Here is a 20,461-nt window from a genome sequence, read left to right on the forward strand (position 1 = left end):
CATTACAGTCCTCAGTCTAACGGCATCCCAGACTTCAACATTTTATGATTCAAAATAGCTGAAAAACTAACCATCAGAGATTTCGGTATAGAGATAAAGGTTAGGATCATAATTTTCAGGAATATTACAGCACAGTGAGTGCAAATTAGCACTGTTTGTTTGTTTTTGGCATCTGATAGAGCTTTTGGACTTGGAAACAGTGATGTCAGACTTACCATCGGACTGAAACACAAATGTTTTAAAGTTAAGTGAAGATGTACATTTTTAATTAGTCAATTTATTTTTTTTACATTGATTTATTTTGTGGAACATATGTGTTTTCATGCATTTTGTTGAAATGTCTTTGCCTTGTATAGCCTATTGTATAACCAATTTTATAATTGGTTTATGTACTACAAACTCTTGTGCATTAAGTCCTACAATGTAAAAAAATATCACAGAATAAAGCAAGTACCTATTAAAAGTTTGGAAATACAAAGTTTGGAAATATTACAACTGTTTAATGTTTTTGAAATAAGTCTCTTCTGCTCACCAAGGCTGCATTTATTAATCAAAATGTAAAAACACTAATATTGTGTAATAGTATTACAATGTAAAATAGCTGTTCCCTTTCAAGGGAACTCGTGCTGCGACGATTGATGCTGTGGGAACGCTCTGCGTGATTGCATTGTGAAGCACGTGAAATCAGTCCAATGTAACGTCACAACCAGGAAACTGTAAAGCATGCCCAAACAGTGCAAAGCCAGCTTCTGTGTATTCAGTAAGCGCTCTCTGTTAAATCGTGTGTCTTATTTGGTTTTGTCTGTCTCAGTACACACACACACACACATATATATATCAAATCAAATCAAATCAAGTATATTTGTATAGCGCTTTTCACAATACAGATTGTATCAAAGCAGCTTCACAGTATTAAATTAAAATAAAATAATACAACAAGGTTTGTTTCTAGTGGAATTTATTATATATATATATATATATATTAGGGATGTCCCGATCCGATCACGTGATCGGAAATCGGGCCCGATCACGTGGTTTCAGACTCGATCGGAATCGGACGTTACCTCCCGATCAGGACTCGGATATATATATTCTCATTATTATTTAACACATCTATAGTTATGCGGTGGCACAGAGTTACGCCGGTTTCACACTGCACGCGTTAGCAGAGCGTAAGCAGCGCAGGAGCAGTGCGTATGGTGAGCAGGAGCAGGACACGCGCGTTTTGCTTTCACACTGTCACGCCGGTTTCACACCGCAAGCGTCAGCGGCGCGTGAGCAGCACGTATTTTTTTCGGCGTCCATGTTATTCAATGAGTGCATTCACACCGCACGCAGAAGCGGCGCGGCAGCGCGTAGCAGGAGCAGAGCAGGAACAGCAGTGCCGCGATAGTTTCGGCGCCCAGTCTATTTTTAACGCGCCGCTTACGCTGAATTAAAGTGACAAGCATTGATCAAGGCCAAAATACACCGCAGTTTTACCCCAAAAGCGCATTGATGATATCTATTGTGTTTTAAACAGTCACTCAAATGACCAACAGCAATTTAAAAAGAAAACAAATGTCCAAAAACAAACTTGTTGCCCGAACAATAAAAACAAAGACGAACCAAAAGTTATATAAATGAAATGATTAATAACATAAGCTTCTTGACAAGTCATTTCTCTTAAATGTATTTATAAACGAAATAAAGCAATGCCAACTTACCCTGATTATAGAGTACTCTGTATACACACGCCTCGGTTCAGCCGCGCGTGACAAACGCTGCTAGTGTGAAAGCAAAACGCGCGTGTCCTGCTCCTGCTCACCATATGCACTGCTCCTGCGCTGCTTACGCTCTGCTAATGCGTGCAGTGTGAAACCGGCGTCAGCGTTTGTCACGCGCGGCTGAACCGCAGGTTGTGTACAGACAGAGTAGCCTACTCTATAATGGATAAGTTGGCATTGCTTTATTTCGTTTTCAAATACATTTAAGAGAAAATACTTGTCAAGAAGCTTATTTTATTAATAATTTAATAAATATAACTTTTGGTTCATCTTTGTTTTTATTGTTCTGGCAACAAGTTTGTTTTTGGACATTTGTTTTCTTTTTAAATTGATGTTGGTCATTTGATCGACTGTTTAAAACACAATAGATATCATCAATGCACTTTTTGGATAAAACTGCGGTGTATTTTGGCCATGATCAATGCATATCACTTTAATTCACCGTAAGCGGCGCAGCAAAAATAGACTCTGCGCCGAAACGATCGCGGCACTGCTGCTCTGCTCTGCTCCTGCTACGCGCTGCCGCGCCGCCTCTGCGTGCGGTGTGAATGCTCTAATCTGTTAACATGGGCGCCGAAAAAAATACGCGCTGCACGCTCTGCTAACGCGTGCAGTGTGAAACCGGCGAGTGCAGTTCCTAAAAGCACATTACTGGCTTTGCAAACACTGGCACTTTATTTTTTTATTTGTTTACATGCCTGCCGGGTATTTTAAGTTGAGGTGCTATTTGTTTATATATTAGACTTTTTTTTATATTTACTGTTGCACTAAGTCCAAAAGTGAAGAATTTATGTTATTTATTACTTGATTGTTCAAGCTACCTCACAGAAGTGCTCTGTTTGTTAACAGAGTTGTTGAATGTAATAAGGTGAATTAAATAAAAAATAAGGAACATCCTGGATCTGTTTTTTGCTCTTCTTTATTCTTTTTTATGTATTATAGAAGTATCGGATCGGGACTCGGTATCGGTAGATACTCAAAATCAAATGACTCGGACTCGGACTCGAGGGCAAAAAAACCTGATCGGGACATCCCTAATATATATATATAATAAATTCCACTAGAAACAAACCTTGTTGTATTATTTTATTTTAATTTAATACTGTGAAGCTGCTTTGATACAATCTGTATTGTGAAAAGCATATATATATACAGTATATATTAGGACTGTCAAAATTAACACATTAATGCATGCGATTAATTTTTGTCCAGTTTAACGTGTTAAAATATTTAATGCAATTAATGCAGCATCTGTTAATTTTTGTCATCCTTTGGGTAGCGTTACATTATATGATCCTGCTTTTATTCATGCAAATGCTTTAAAACTATTCAAGCGCGACAAGACAAAAGAGGCCGTGCTGTCTGTGAATGTTCTGACACACACACACACACACACACACACACACACACACACACACAAAGACGTGCACCAATATCGTGCACACAGACAGCACGCCAGAATACAGTTCTCTTTTGCGCTTGAATGAACAATAACACACACAATTATGCCAAAATGTCCATTTTGTTGAGTATTCTCATGCAACCCAGTCTCACGGCAGTTCGTGAAATGGTCACGTAATTTAATCTATTGATTCGTGACATGGACACGTTTATTTAGTTATTTTCGTAATATCAGCACATTTTTTAAACTAATGTATTTCAATGGGAAGCATCTTTCGTGATCACAGCACGATTCTTTCTGCCTGTCGGGCTGCAGCAGAGAAGCTGTTTAATCAACATTTATTCATGAGATCTTATCTTATCATGGTTTATGTATTTTTTTTTAATGTTATTATTTCGATCTTATTGCCAGGGAATCTGGATTGCTTTGCTGTTTATTGATATTTTTAAAATTATATTTTATCAGTAGGAAATCGCGCTGAAGAAGTCTCGTTCCAAACACATCGCGATATTTGGCATCAGTTCACGTGTGGCAGATGTTGGTAAGTAGTAAATACACCATCCTAATAATGTGTGATATAATGTCTTTTCTGTTTGTCGATATTAATCAGATTAGCTCACGTTCAGTCACTACATTATATTTGTCATCTCCACGGAGGCTTTGCGTTTCATTGCTTTCTATTTCAAAACAGGGTGATTAAACACTGCCTGTCACGTGATGTGCTATAGGCCTATAGACCTTCAATCAGTTAATCATATTCATATCAGATTAAAAGTAGTACAATTAGTTCCAAAGTTGTATTTGTAGTAGAAGCACAGTAAAAACAACACTTACCATGCTTTTACCACATTAACATTAGTTTTACTGTGATAAGTGTAGTAAAAAGACAGTAATCACAAAACGCCTCGGTTACGACTGTAACCTCGGTTCCCTGAAGAGGGAACGAGCGTTGCGTCGAGATTGACGCTATGGGGAACGCCTTGCGTGATGATGTCTTGAACCACATGTAAAATCAGTCCAATGGTGTGGCGGAACGTCAGAGGCGGGTGACGTCACGTACCAGGAAACTATAAAGCCTGCCCCGAAAACAGAAAGCGAAAGCTTCGTAAAGTCTGAAGTAGTCGCTGACAGGCATGAAGGAGATATGGCAAGGTGACGCAACGCTCGTTCCCTCTTCAGGGAACCGAGGTTACAGTCGTAACCGAGGCGTTCCCTTTCAAGGGAACTCGCGTTGCGTCGAGATTGACGCTATTGGGAACGTCTTATACCAACGCCACCATAGCTGCAAATGTCTGTCCTGTGTGAAATCAAGTGAGCAGCACTAGGATGACAAAACCTGAGACCCTGGTGTAGAGTCCAGGTCCAACGAGTAAAATCTGACGAAGGTGTGCGGTGAGGACCAGCCTGCCGCATCACAAACATCTTGAATGGAAACTCCTGATATAAGGGCCTTGGAGGCCGCCATACTCCTTGTAGAGTGAGACCGGACAGCTAAAGGAGAAGGCTGTCCGGCCGCCTCATAAGCAAGTGAAATGGCCTCAACCACCCACTTGCTCATTCTTTGCTTAGATACAGGGGACCCCTTATTTGGGGGCCCGAAACACACAAATAATTGATCAGTTTTACGCCACAGGGCAGCTCTGTGGACATAAGCATCTAACGCCCGAACAGGGCAGAGCAAATTATTTCTTTCCTGGTCCGCATTCTGAAAGGGAGGAGGACAGAAGGGCTGCAGAATAATAGGTCTAGCCACATTAGTGGGAACCTTGGGGATATAACCTGGCCTAGGATGGAGAAATGCTTTGACCATACCAGGTGCAAACTCTAAGCATGAGGGAGCAACCGACAATGCCTGTAAATCCCCTATTCTCTTGAGAGAAGAAATAGCGAGGAGAAAAAGAGCTTTCAGTGTCAGAAATTTGACCGGAACATCCTCTATAGGCTCGAAAGGGGCCAGGGAAAGGCCTGCAACAGCCAAATCCCTAGAGCAACAGCCAAATCCCAAGAGGGCACCCTGGAACGAGCTGCAGGCCTCAGCCTCAAAGTGCCACGAAGGAAACGAGATACCAGAGGGTCCTTCCCCACAGACATTCCACCCAAAGGAATGTGGTAAGCACCTATGGCCGCCACATAAACCTTTAAAGTGGACGGGGTTAGACCTGCAGTGAACCGCTCCTGCAGGAACTCCAGCACTGTACCAACTGGGCAGTTAACTGGGTCCAACCGACGGTCACTACACTAGGAAGTGAAAACTCTCCACTTCAGGGCATAAAGTTTCCTCATGGAGGGAGCTCTGGAATGTAGAATGGTCTCTACGACCTCAGTCGAGAGACCTGACTCTATGAGCTGGGCCCCCTCAGAGGCCAAGCCCACAGCTTCCACAGTTCTGGTCTGGGGTAAAATATCGAGCCCTCCGCTTGGGACAGCAGGTCCCTCCTGACGGGTAGCTCCAGGGGAGGCCCGTCGAGGAGAGACACGAGATCAGGGAACCATACTCTGCCCGGCCAGCACGGGGCAACAAGAAGTAGGTGAATCCGGTCCCTGCGAAGTCTCTCCAGAACTCCCGGGAGCAGAGCAATCGGGGGAAAAGCATATAGACGTAGTCTCGGCCACGTCTGTACCATAGCATCCAGTCCCAGAGGAGCTGGATGCGTGAGGGAGAACCAAAGTGGACAGTGAGACGTCTCTCGAGACGCAAACAGATCCACATGTGCTCGGCCAAACACCCTCCATATCTGCTCCACCACCTCGGGGTGGAGCCTCCATTCCCCTGGCTTCAGCCTCTGTCTCGACAGAATGTCTACTCCTAAATTCTGGTCCCCAGGAATGTAAGCTGCTCTGAGCGACAACAGCTTGTCCTGGGACCACAAGAGGATATGGCGTGCCAACTTGCATAATGGGCGTGAGCGCAAACCCCCTTGATGATTTATGTAGGCGACTACCGATGTGTTGTCTGTGTGAACTAAAACATGGTGTCCCCTGAGATCTGTGAGAAAATGCTTGAGAGCTAGAAATACAGCCAACATCTCCAGGTGGTTGATGTGCCATGATAGATGATGGTCTCTCCACAGACCCTGAGTTGAACGACCCTGTAGGATCGCTCCCCAACCCGTGAGGGAAGCATCCATCGTTAGCATCTTGCGACGACAAGGAGCTCCCAACACGGGACCTTGGGACAGAAACCAAGGTTTCTTCCACATAGCCAGGGCACGTAAGCAGCGCCGCGTGACCTTGATTTTGCGAAACGGGTTGCCCCTCGGGGAAAACCCCTTGGTCCTGAGCCACCACTGCAGGGGCCTCATGTGCAGTAGTCCAAAAGGTATCACGTTGGAAGCTGCTGCCATAAGGCCCAACAGTCTCTGAAACTGTTTGACAGTGAGTGACTGGCCTAGCTTTATACTCTTTACAGCTGCAAGGATGGACTCTATGCGTGGTGGAGACAGGCGCGCATGCATCGACACCGAATCCCAAACTACACCCAGAAAAGTGGTCCTCTGAAGTGGAGTGAGCACACTCTTCTTGGCGTTTAGCTGTAACCCCAACTCCTCCATATGTGCGAGAACGACATCTCGATGCCGAACCACCATCTGATGCGACTGAGCTAGAATCAACCAATCGTCGATGTAATTCATGATGCGAATACTCTGAAGGTGCAGGGGCGCCAGAGCTGCATCCACGCATTTGGTGAAAGTGCGGGGTGATAAAGCTAGACCGAATGGAAGAACTCAATATTGGTAAGCTTTGCCCCCGAAAGCAAACCTCAGGAACTTCCTGTGATAAGGACAGATGGAAACATGGAAATATGCGTCTTTGAGATCTATCGTGACAAACCAGTCCTCGGACCTGATCTGTGGCACGATCTGTCTCAGTGTTAACATTTTGAACTTGAGCTGCATAACTGACTCGTTTAGAACTCGAAGATCCAGAATGGGACGCAATCCCCCGTCCTTTTTTGGAACTATGAAGTACCGACTGTAAAACCCGGATTCCCTGCTGGAGGGAGGTACATATTCTATGGCCCCTTTCTCTAACAGAGTGTTCACTTCCTGTTCCATAAACAGAACCTGCTCGGGGGCCACCACTGTGGATAGGACCCCCATAAACCAAGGTGGGCGAGACCCAAACTGTATTTGATACCCTTTTTCTACGGTCTGCAGGACCCAACGAGAAACATTTGGCAGTAGCTTCCACGCTGTCAAAGATTCTACTAGAGGTACCAGTCTCACAAGACTGGTTTCTGGATTTTGTTGTTGTTGAATAGTCGGTTCGTCGCCCTGTAACGGCGCACCGGCAGGGAACGACTGAACGGACTGCTCTAATACCCTCCTCAGAGGGGGCGGGCATCTCGAGGCCACTACGTCTTCGGGTGGTCCTTGAGATATGTGCTCGCCGGAGACCGCTGCGCCCTGAAACACCAGAGGTGGCAGGGTTGGCAGAACGGTCCCCTGAGGGCACCGTAAAAAGAGGTGTTGAACGCTCTACTTCGGGGGGGACTACCCTCATTTTCCTGAGCCCTCGAGCGTCAGGATTTCTTCCCCGCAGCCTTCTTGGCGATAATAACGGTCTGCAGATCCGTTCTACCCCTCGAAGGCTGCTGGGTTTGAGAGCACCCTCCGTGTCCCCATGATTTTTGTGGGGGAGCACGGGAGGAAACGCTTTGTTTCTGAGTGGCACGATGTGATGCATGTGAGCTCATTTTGGATGTGTGAGGCTGCTCCCGCTCAGCAGCCTCTTGATAAGAGCGGCGGGGAAGGAGTTTTTGAAGGGCAGCTGCCTGCTTAGATGCTTCTTGAAATTTCTCAACAGCAGAATTGACAGCATTACCAAAGAGACCTGACGTAGAAACAGGCGAATCCAAAAGAATATTCTTTTCTTTCTCTTTGATGTTACTGAGGTTGAGCCACAGATGCCTCTCAGTGGCCACCAGGGCTGCAATAGACCGCCCGATGGATTTAGCGGTCTCCTTGGTGGCCCTGAGAGACAAATCTGTGGCTCTACGAAGTTCACAAACAACCTCAGGACCAATCCCCCCGTCCTCATCTAGATCGCTCAATAATTCAGCTTGATAGGCTTGCAAAAGTAACATGGTGTGAAGACACGCTGCAGCCTGACCAGAAGCGGAATAAGCCTTGCCCACCAGAGAGGATGTCACTCTGACGGGCTTAGTGGGCAGAGCTGGAGCCTTTAGGGAAGATGCCGTCGCTGGAGAGAGATAATTCGCGAGCGTCTCCTCCCCGCTAAAGAACACCAGGCGGGATCGGAGCGTACGCAAAGGGAGCGCGTCACAATGCTCACAGCCAGCACCCTCGAGTGCTGACTGGGCATGCTCTTCACCCAAACAAGCAACACACAAAACGTGAGTGTCCCCACCCGTTAAATAACGCGGGCAGGGGTGCACACACTGTTTGAACTGCTGCTTGCTTGCCATGACTTTATATATAGATATGATATAAAGACAAACAACACCAAATAACGAGACAGATTTCACATAGAGCGCTACTGAAGACAGAGAAGCTTTCGCTTTCTGTTTTCGGGCAGGCTTTATAGTTTCCTGGTACGTGACGTCACCCGCCTCTGACGTTCCGCCACACCATTGGACTGATTTTACATGTGCTTCAAGACATCATCACGCAAGGCGTTCCCCATAGCGTCAATCTCGACGCAACGCGAGTTCCCTTGAAAGGGAACTTACCATGCTTTTACCACACTATTGGTAGTTTTAATGTGATACTTATTGTAAATGCACAGTAACCACAACACTTACCATACTTTTACCACAATAACCCTAGTTTTACTGTGATAGGTGTGGTAAAAGGACAGTAATCACAAAACTTACCACACTTTTTCCCCAGTATTTGTAGTTTTAAAGTCATATTTGTTGTAAATGCATATTGACCACAACACTTGCCATGCTTTTAATGCTTTATAATGTAACATCCAATATTTGTAAGGTAAATCAGTACTTTTTCCTTTAAATAATCCTATATATTATACATAATGATATTTTCTTTTCTCTTTTTTCAGCTGAAAAGACCAAAAGGACCTTTCGGACTCAGTCAGCCCATTATTGTTTGAGGACAAGTAAACGGAGGAGACGGAAAGCTGCAAAGGCAAATATTCACAATGGTATGTATGTGTTGGTTTTAACCCTAAATCAAACATTTTATCAAGCATTTGTTGTTTCTTAAACCTTTTCTCACAAAACCCATAGCCCAATCAGTACAAACATAGTCTGAAAGTCTTAATAATTCACAGGATTTAACAAGTTGTCAAATTCGTACGATACTCGTACATATTTCATGGATAAGAGCAAAAATAAAAACAAAGGTTACAAAAACATTCTAAAAACTAGCACCAACTTCTCTCACTAACTGTTGGAGACCAAAGACTTAATTTTTCAGCAGGATTTGCACCTGCCCACACTGTCAAAATAACCTAAACCTGGTTCAATGACCATGGTATCACTGTGTAATTACTGTGTGATTTCATGTAATATTCAAATTTTTTCGTGGGTTTTATGAGCTGAAAGCCCAAATTATGTACAAATAAACAACAAAATACTTGAAATCGTTTAAGTTGTGGGCCCTGAATCTATAATCTATGGAAGTTTAACGTTTTGAATGGAATTATGGAAATAAATAAACTTTTCCATGATATTCAAATTTTTTGGAAAGGGTCTGTATTATGTCATAATCCAGGGTTCCAGGAGCTTGAGTGTTGTAATGTGCACTCTTCAAAAATGGTGCTTGACACACTAAAAGATACAGAATGAAATTCAAATAAATATGAAACGATATCAGGAGCATGATCTAATTAAGTTCAACTCTCATTCTAACTCCAAACTAAGCTTCTAACGACAGGTTGAGAGCTGCAGTTCCAACCACAATTTTGCAATGCTGTTTGCAAATATATAATAGAATTATGGTTTTGGGAAACACTAAATCATTGAACTTTGATTGTAACAAAAAACTTGCAAAAATGCCTTTGAGAAACACACCCCTGGCAACCAGTGCACCAATTGCAGAAAAGAGAGCTAAAAGTGTATTTTCACTCTTGGGGCATGACGACAAGGCTTAAGCTCTGGTGACATATAAATAAAATGGTCAAGCCAGCTTAAATCTACTCCGAGACGAGCAGATTGTGCTATTCATAACAAATGATAACTCGGTAACACTGATTAATAGATTAGATGACTCTGTATATAAAGTGACGAGACAACTGTGTATATATCGGTCATTGTCCTTGGTAAGTTAAGAATATTTCAGATGTAGTCATATTATATCAAAATTATGTTACATAATTATACAACAATCAACAATATAGCTTAAGTTCTGTTAGCGAGTGTAAAAAAAAAAAGAAAAATTCCCTTGATAAATTGAGTAACCTTTCTACAGGAAGAAATAGATTGTAAAGCATGACATAACTAAGAAAACCCTAGTTATTATCTTGTGAACATTATATGACTACTCTCTGGAAGATATGATCTACCTGTAGCAATGCTTTGACAGAATATGCTGTTAATACAAGTGTTTGTCACTTAATTTGTATGTTTTCTTTAGGTCACAAATGGATAACCTGACATTCAGATACAGTGTACTCTTACTGGACGGACTGCAAGTTACACCTCAGTCCAGCAAGCTCACGTTCATTTTTCTTTTGATAGCTTATGTCTTTGTAATGGTGTCTAACATTTGGATTTTGATTCAGATCTCAGCAGAAAAAAGTTTACACCAGCCTATGCACATTCTTTTCTGTCACTTGCCAGTGAGTGATATTATGGGAACAACTGTCCTTATACCACGTTTACTGAAGGACTTATTAACAGACCCCTCTGAGCGCTACATCACATATGTGGAGTGTGTTTTCCAAGCATTTTTTACACATTTATATGGAACAACATCCAATACTATTTTAATGATCATGGCCTTTGACAGATATGTGGCCATATGCAATCCACTGCGATACCCAACTATAATGAGCAATAAAATGATGGTTAAACTGTCAGCAGGAGCCTGGGGTGCTGCAGTAGTTCCGGTGGGAATTCTGATCGGCCTCAGTGTGCGTCTGTCTCACTGCAGATCATTCATTTCAAACCACTGTTGTGACAACGCTTCACTATTTAAACTGTCCTGTGAAAACACAGTGATTAATAATGTATATGGATTAAGTTTTACTGTGGTTTTACTCTCCTCCTCATTGGGGTGGGTGTTATTGACATATATCAGAATAGCAATTGTATGTATAAAAAGCAAAAACAAAGCAACCAACAGCAAAGCCATTAAAACCTGCAGCACTCACTTAACTGTTTATATTATCATGCAGATCTGTGGATTTGTACCAATATTTCTCCATCGTTTCCCAGAATATGTTGAGAGTAGGAAGTTCGGGAGTGTAATGTTTCATGTTATACCACCAGGATTGAATCCCATAATATATGGTTTACAAGCCAAGGTAATAAGACAAAGAATGTTAAAACTTTGCATAAAAAAAAGTTAATTCTAGCTGATTTTAATTTATTAAAATATTAATGTATGCAATAGATTAGCCACTGTTATGATGTGAAAATTTTCTTTGAGTGCAAATTTGAAATTGTAAATACTTAAATATGTATTTTAATTTCTTCTCAAGAATTTCCTGTGTATAGGTATAGCAGACAAAGCAGGGCGCATGACATGTATAACATAAATATGTGATAACGATCAGCATAATAATGAATGCATAATTTGCAGCAGGTGTACATTAAATAAATATAAATAATTAATTTGTTCTTTTCATCATTTCAAGTGTATGATTACTTTATATAATTACTTTATATGATAATGAGGATGTATTAAGCAATATGTGTGTAAATAATAAAAGCAGGCAATATTTGTGCATCAGCATTTGCACATGCACAGAAAGCAAGAATATTTGAAACTTCTGTGAGCTTTGATTGAGTCAACCCTAGATCACAAAATTCTCAACTCCCCAACTGTATATGTAAGAAGGGTACTTCACCCTTCAGCCTTTCCGTTGTGGTTATACAATATCAGTAGAGGGTATTGCGATCTTGCTATACGTTGTTACAATCAAAATAAGCTACCTAAATCCAACTTTCAGTTGGATGACATACTATACATAGACAATTCTTCATCAGATACTGAGGTTCATTAATCTGGAATGTATCCCCTAATATTGGTTAATATTGCTTTAATATGTATCCTTATTCTTTTAATTGAATTCACATCTAGTTCAGTCATAAAACTCTAGGGTCCCAGGCCCAAGTGTTTTTTCCTAGTTTCAGCCAGATGCAGTTATCATTGTCACGTCCTGCGCCAAGTTGTTTAAATAGTATACATTTGTGCGCCCATGGGTGTGCTGGTCTGAAAACGAGGTGTTCAGGGTCGTTGTTGGCGAATTGCTATTTTGAGGCAACTGAAATAGACTGCGCCATTAACCAACAAAAACCTGGTCTAAAGTCAATGGCGCAGTATTTTCTTTGTTATTTAAAGAGCGTGTTGGTAATGAGTCCTCAACGCGCGCACATTCTGCTTATTACACATACAGGGCATCAGCACACAAACTAACCAATTATAAAAAATAAAAGGATTACAATGTAAAAGATTCATATTGTGTAAAGATATGGTGGAATCCAGCTTGTCCCGTAGGTCTGCTCGTCACTGTAATCTTGCGCACGTGCAGATCTGTTTGCTCTCTGGAGACGCGTTCAGTGTTTTCCGCCATGTAAATAGCGAATCCGACATGGCGCGAGTGCAACTGTTGTCATAAAATTGTCATAAAATATAGGGGGAAAATATTATAGATATTAGTGGTTATTGTTTAGCAGTGTATTTGATTTCTTACCAAAAAAAAAAAAAAAGATGAGATTAAAAAAATTCAATCTGTCAATTAGACAAAAGTCAGATAAAACAAAACTGGTATTAAGCCTTACATTTCTGCCCCGGCGCTTTCCTGACTAGGTCTACTCATTGGCCAAAGAAACAGCTTGTGATGTGGAGTAAATAATGTGATTGCTGGTAGATTTCATGTTAAAGGGCATATCAGTCTGGGCCATCTAGGGCCATATTTTAACGCATGGTCTAAAGCGCACGGCGCAAGTGCACTTAGGGCGTGTCCGAATCCACTTTTGCTAGTTTAAAATCAAAATCGAGTCAAGAGTCAAGAGAATTTTATTGTCATTCCAAAACATGACACATGAGCTGGAACGAAATTAGATGCTGAGGTCTGGTTAAAACCACTCATAAATAAATAACTAAAACTCATCATGAATAAATACAATAAATACAGATAACAAATCATACACACCAATATATATATACACACTAAAAACCCTGAAGAATTAGCAGCATAGTAGTAACAGTGTAACTTTTAGGACAAAATTTCATTTTCAGTTTTGGAGTGTGGCAGAGTTAATAAGTCTGACAGCTTCTGGAAAGAAGCTGTTCTTTAACCTGGTTGTTCTGGTTCTGATGCTGCGTAGCCTCCTGCCTGAGGGGAGAGGGACAAATAGTCTATTGGCAGGGTGGGGGAAGTCTTTCATAATTCTGGCAGCCCTAGTCCTGCATCTGTTGATGTATGTGTCTCCGATTGCCGGGAGACTGCATCCAATGATTTTCTCTGCCGTCTTAACCACACGCTGCCTTCCTATCTGTCACAGAGCAGTTTCTATACCACACTGTAACACACATAGGCCGCTGTACGTGAGCTGTATCGTTCAGTTTCGTTCCGACAAACGGGGCACTACTTTTTCTTTTGCTCAATATGTTCAACGTTAATAAAAGGTATCCAAGCAAAAAGTTCTCCACGCATCATCCTGCAGTTAATGAGAAAAGTGTAATTTATTGGCGCACTATATTGACTGCGTATTGAGACATATAAAACTGTTGAGCTAGATTTTCAACCAATCAGCATCGAAAATGTAAGTAGGTCAGAGCCGAAATCAAGCCAATATCACTACGCACATGTAAACATGGAGGAGGACGTAAGCAGCGCATCTTCATCTGATAGCAGCGATCAAGCTCGATTAACACCCGTAAAGTGTATTCTTCATGTCGGAAAAGATGGTGGGAAAGGTCCGCAGCCCTTTACTGAAGTCCGATGGGAAAAAATCAAGCAATGTACGTAGGAATGGCTCAAAACGTCGGACACTACGGAGCTAACGTTAGCTATTGCTAATAAACATGTTGCCCTCCTGAACAAACCGGTCTCTGATGTCCCAACAACTACGGGTTTCACCCGGCCTGCTATCTGCGTTTTATAGACAAAAAACGCTTGACTTGTGTGTATGTGTGTGATGGGTAGGTTTAGGGGTCGGGTTAGTGTGTGTGTGTGTGTGTGTGTGTGAGAGAGAGAGAGAGAGAGAGAGAGAGAGAGAGAGATGGGTAGGTTTAGGGGTCGGGTTAGTGTGTGCCAACAGGAATCCAACTTCCATGATTCCTGTTGGTTTTTCTGAAGTCCACAATCATTTCTTTAGTTTTTTTCCACATTAATGCAGAGATTGTTATCCCTGCACCAGGCCACCATTTGTTCCACCTCTGATCTGTAAGCTGACTCGTCATTCTGAGAAATGAGTCCCACCACAACAGTATCGTCTGCAAACTTGACAATATGGTTACTCGGATGTCTGGCAGAGCAATCATACATCAGCAGTGTGTACAGCATTGGGCTCAGGACACATCCCTGCAGCGAGCCGCTGTTGAGAACAATGGTGGAAGAAATGATGTTATGGATTTTTACAGACTGTCTTCTATTGGTTAAAAAGTCCAGTACCCAGTAGTCCAGCACAGTGAATAACTCAGTCCAAGAGTCTCCAGTTTATGTGTCAATGTCTGTAGAATGATTGTATTAAAAGCAGAACTAAAATCCATAAAAAGCAGTCTCGCATAGGTGTCTTTGCTGTCAAGGTGGGTAAGAGCCAGAACTGATGAGACAGCATCTGTGGTGGACCTGTTCTTTCTATAAGGGTACTGATTCTGGTCAATGCTGGCATCAATTTTCTCACTGATTTGAGTCATGACCAGCCACTCAAAGCACTTCATCACTATCAAGGTGAGTGCTACCGGGCGATAGTCATTCAAGCATGACACTGTAGTAGTCTTAGGCACAGGAATGATGGTAGCAGATTTGAAGCATGATGGTACAACTGCTTTTGAGAGTGAGATATTAAAAATGTCAGTCAGTACCTCTGAGAGCTGATGTGCACAGTCTTTCAGGACCCTGCCTGGGATGTTATCTGGGCCTGCAGCTTTCTGTGGCTTGACTCTCTGTAGGGCCCTCCTAACATCTTCTGTGGTTACACTGGGTGGCTGCTCACCAGGTGGTATAGTGAGTCTAGTGCTAGGAGTGGTGTTAGAGGCCTCAAAGCGAGCATAATTCACGAGTTCACACTTACATACAATTTGAGGGGGTAAAGTTTAATGCGTATTTGGCGTGCTGTCCGGAGGGAGGGCTCCGAGCTCGGAGTTCGGCCCGAACCCAGAGTACTTCCCCCGTATGTAAGTGTTTAGGACTAGAAGTGTGGAGAAGGGGTGGTGGGGGGATGCTGCAAAACTGTCAATGGATTGAGGTGAGACTGCTGAGTGTATATATACCTCTTACCATTGATTGTTGAGTGCTCTCCACTTGTGTTAATTATCTGAACGTGCTCCTCCCGAACTTTGTTAATAAAACCTCATTTCACGAGTTCACACTTACATTCAATTTCAGGGGGTAAAGTTTAATGCATATTTGGCATGCTGTCCGGAGGGAGGGCTCCGAGCTCGGAGTTCGGCCCGAACCCAGAGTACTCCCCCCAAAAGGCTAAAGAGCAGAGGACAGCCGCCGGACTAAAGACCCCCCTAAATGAGTGCCGAGATTGGCAGGCTGGCATCTCGAGAAAGGGTCTGGATGTTTGGACAGGGGGGCCCGTGATGGCGGCTCACTGCGCCTGGACTGACGGGCCCTGCTGGCCTGCAAACGGGGAGCAGTTGTAATTTGGAGCAACCGATCGGGAGAGTTTGCGCCTTTCTTTCTCTGCTGTGAGACCAATGCTCGCTGGACAGAAAGAGAAAACAGGGAAGAGGAAGATGAGTACTTGACCGGGAGATTTTCTCACTGCGTCCGCTGTGAGACCAAATGCTCGCTGGACGGAAGAGAAAACGTAAGTGCTCTACCGGGAAAGTTCTCGCTGCGTCCACTGTGAGACCAAATGCTCGGTGGACAGAAAGAGGAAACAGTAAAAAGGAAAATGAGTGCTTGCCCAGGAGATTTTCTCACACTGCGTCCGCTGTGAGACCAAATGCTTGCTGGACAGAAGAGAAAACGTAAGTGCTCTACTGGGAAAATTCTCGCTGCGTCCGCTGTGAGACCAAATGCTCGCTGAACAGAAAGAGGAAACATGAAAGAGGAAAATGAGAGCTTGACCGGGAGATTTTCTCACACTGCGTCCGCTGTGAGACCAAATGCTCGCTGGACGGAAGAGAAAACGTAAGTGCTCTACCGGGAAAGTTCTCGCTACGTCCGCTGTGAGACCAAATGCTCGCTGGACAGAAAGAGGAAACAGGAAAGAGAAAATGATAGCTTGACCTGGAGATTTTCTCACACTGCGTCCGCTATGAGACCAAATGCTCGCTGGATGGAAGAGAAAACGTAAGTGCTCTACCGGGAAAGTTCTCGCTGTGTCCACTGTGAGACCAAATGCTCGCTGGACAGAAAGAGGAAACAGGAAAGAGGAAAATGAGAGCTTGACCGGGAGATTTTCTCACACTACGTCCGCTGTGAGACCAAATGCTCACTGGACGGAAGAGAAAACGTAAGTGCTCTACCGGGAAAGTTCTCGCTGTGTCCACTGTGAGACCAAATGCTCGCTGGACAGAAAGAGGAAACAGGAAAGAGGAAAATGAGAGATTGACCGGGAGATTTTCTCACACTGCGTCCGCTGTGAGACTAAATGCTCTCTGGACGGAAGAGAAAACGTCAGTGCTCTACCGGGAAAGTTCTCGCTGTGTCCACTGTGAGACCAAATGCTTGCTGGACAGAAAGAGAAAAGAGGAAAATGAGAGCTTGACCGGGAGATTTTCTCACACTGCGTCCCCTGTGAGACCAAATGCTCGCTGGACGGAAGAGAAAATGTAAGTGCTCTACCGGGAAAGTTCTCGCTGTGTCCACTGTGAGACCAAATGCTCGCTGGACAGAAAGAGGAAACAGGAAAGAGGAAAATGAGAGCTTGACCGGGAGATTTTCTCACACTGCGTCCGCTGTGAGACCAAATGCTCGCTGGGTAAACCTCACCTGCTAGTTGCGGATTTAAGGATTGGGCTGTACACGGAGAAAGTCGATCACTGCTGCTCCTTCTCACCCACATAGTGAGACTATTGGATAACACTGGGAAAGCGTGCAAAACTGAAAGGGATGCTACGGAGGCCACATCCCGCCCATTGGGAGGTAAGATTTTTGTTACCATTATGGCAGTATTACATATGGAAGGTGCTCTGTGGTAGATCCAGCCTAAATGGGGGGAGTCATTACCGAGCTGAGATGGCTTAGGGGCTCTGCCAAGGGAAAGACATGGGCTTGCCGACAGGAAAGCCGTACCACGGAAGAAAACACATGGGCACCTAATCTAGTATGGTCACTTCTAAAGCGCTACTGTCAGGAGTTTCCCTCCAGGATGTCTGTGATGCGGCAGGCTGGTCCTCACCACAAACATTCATGAGATTTTATGACCTTGACTTGGGCTCCACTGCAGGGTCGCAGCTGCTCTCGTCTTAGCTCTCGTTTCTACGTAGCGTGAGTTCACTTGAAAGGGAATGTCTCGGTTACGTATGCTGCCGTGCAAAGGCAAAAGACCGTAACTTCGTTTTTGGTCGAAAATGAGTTATTTATATTTTTGGCACATTCAAGACCTCCTTTATCATGTGGATGAGTATCTTGAATCAATTCCGTTGTTTTTTCGAGAAAATAATGAGTTGTCTTAACAGTAACTTCCAAAAGCCCATGAGAAACAAAGGCAGAACACCGTAACAGTTACCGCTCTTTTGCTTTGTTTTGGAACGCTCAAATTGAGTTACGGTGCTCTGTCTTTGTTTAGTCGTGCGTCAATATGAAGTTACTGTGCCGGTGTTCTATCACATAATACTACCTACCTGATTGTACAGTTATCTGCCTTTGTTTTAATGTCCATTAAAATTAAAATTACGGTGTAGCCTGTGTACTTTGTACAGCTGTCATCAGTCCCTCTAACTTCTGATGTCCTCAGAGCTTTGTCCTGCACAATTGCGGTCAGAACATTTAGTATGGTCTGAAACCGCTCCATCGACAAATGTGCGATATCGATCGCGACGGATTATGCAGAGTTGACAGAAAAATGTTACACATTGCCGTAGCAGATGAATACAACCAAGAACTAAAGCCCCGCCTCACCCAGTTCGGGTACTGGACCTGGTTGAAACACTCATGCATCTAGCTGACAGAGTGCCAAAACTTCGCCGGCATCTTCAGCCCCGCCCTAAACACGGTCGAGCCAATGCTGGACTAATATATCTATGGAGGTATTTTGTCATGTCAAATGTATTAATAATGCCATCAGAATGCAACCAAATCACAGGATAGCAATAGGTAGATGGCTATAAATAATTGTAAATCATACAAAATAAATGCCATGATCACTAGATTTTATACAGGTGTTACTATAATGATTTTGTTAATGGTGATCAGCAACCAAATATTGATAATGTGGAAGTTACTGCCTTTTGCCTTGGCATGACTTCTCACTTTTTGCTGACAATACAAAGGCAACATACAGTAACTTTAAAATAGTGGTCAAAAGTCAAGTTTGAGCTCAAGATTTTTTTATGTATATAATTTTCATTACTAAAACATCTATTTGCCAGATTTCCAGTGCCCTACCTATAATTAATTTGGCGGGACAACTAAAAATCTTTAAAGTCATTTTTCTCAGTTCCACACTCTAGCGACTTAAGGTCTTTTGCCTTTGTAGGGCAGTATGTAACCATGGTTCCTTGGAAAGGGAATGAGAGGCTGCGTTGCCCTGCCATACTTCCAGCTGCCCATGATCAACTTGCTTCAGTCTATCAGAAGCAAACACTGTTTGGTCTGGGAATGCTTTATAGTTTCCTGGTCACACCATTGGACTGATTTCATACATGCTACGCGATGCAATCACGCAGAGGCGTTCCTAAAGCGTTTTGATGCAGCGTCTCGTTCCCTTTTCAGGGAACCATGGTTATATACATAACCGAAGCGTTTTCCAACTCGCCTCTACATAGGATATGTCTTTTTGTACTGGTGCTGCTACGAACACAGCCGTACGTGGGGCGTCAGCCTCCTCTACCAAGGTGCTGTGTACATGGTCATTCTCAGTATTCAAGATCTGACTCTAAAACTAACTCAAATGCTCAGCAGGCACTTTCAAGTAATAATCAAGGTATGTTTCTCTTTTCTAGCTACTGGTGGTGGTTTAATTAGTTATTCTACTATATCCTTGGCTTCAGTCTTTACAAAGACTTCCCTTCACATAATTGGCCTATCATATCCTTTCATCGTTTTATTCACATAATTGGCATTTCACGAGTTCACACTTACAAATGATTAGATAAGAGCAAAAGAGTATGTGTATTTGGTGTGCTATCCGGGGGAGGGCTCCGAGCTCGGAATGTGTACACCCCCCGTATCTCTGGTTAGGATAGTAACCAGGCGAGTGTGAGGAGACAGGGTGGTGGAGGGATGCAGAAAAAAACTGTCAGCTACGTATTTATAGGCCTCCTCTCATGCTGATTGAATTGATTATTTGAACGTGTTCCTCCTGAACTTTGTTCATAAAACATCATATTGTGTCCGTTTGCATAGCACAGCCTATTGGGACCTTCGCATATCACAGCCTATTGGGGCCCTTCGCATATCACGGCCTATCATGGCCCTTCGCATACCACGACCTATCGTGGCCATCATGTAAGACTGACTGTTATTGCATTATGTAACTTTTAGTGGCCCTTCACATAATAGGCCTATCATGGCCTTTCATCATTTTATTCACATAACTGGCAAATCGTGGCCCTTCGCATAGCACGGCCTATCTTGGCCATCAGGTAAGACTGACTATTATAGTATTATGTAACTTTGTGGCCCTTCACATTATTGGCCAACCATGGCCTTTCATCATTTTATTCACATAACTGGCTAATCATTGCCCTCCGCATAGCACAGCCTATTGTGGCCCTTCGCATAACACAGCCTATCGTGGCCCTCCGCATAGCACAGCCTATTGTGGCCATTAGGTAAGACTGACTATTATTGT

General features: G+C 43.2%; 1 protein-coding gene across 1 annotated transcript; it reads left to right on the forward strand.

Moving 5' to 3' along the window:
* Positions 1-10,734: 10,734 nt before the first annotated feature.
* LOC311098216 (olfactory receptor 4C11-like) lies at positions 10,735-11,929 on the forward strand (the record flags this gene model as incomplete). Its single annotated transcript, XM_084138307.1, has 1 exon — positions 10,735-11,929. One exon carries the CDS (start codon positions 10,735-10,737, stop codon positions 11,662-11,664), a length of 930 nt encoding a protein of 309 aa, XP_083994433.1. The 3' UTR covers positions 11,665-11,929.
* Positions 11,930-20,461: the final 8,532 nt, after the last annotated feature.

Source organism: Abramis brama (genome assembly GCF_963993115.1).
Source record: "Abramis brama genome assembly, chromosome: 15".
Taxonomy (NCBI): Eukaryota; Metazoa; Chordata; class Actinopteri; order Cypriniformes; family Leuciscidae; genus Abramis; species Abramis brama.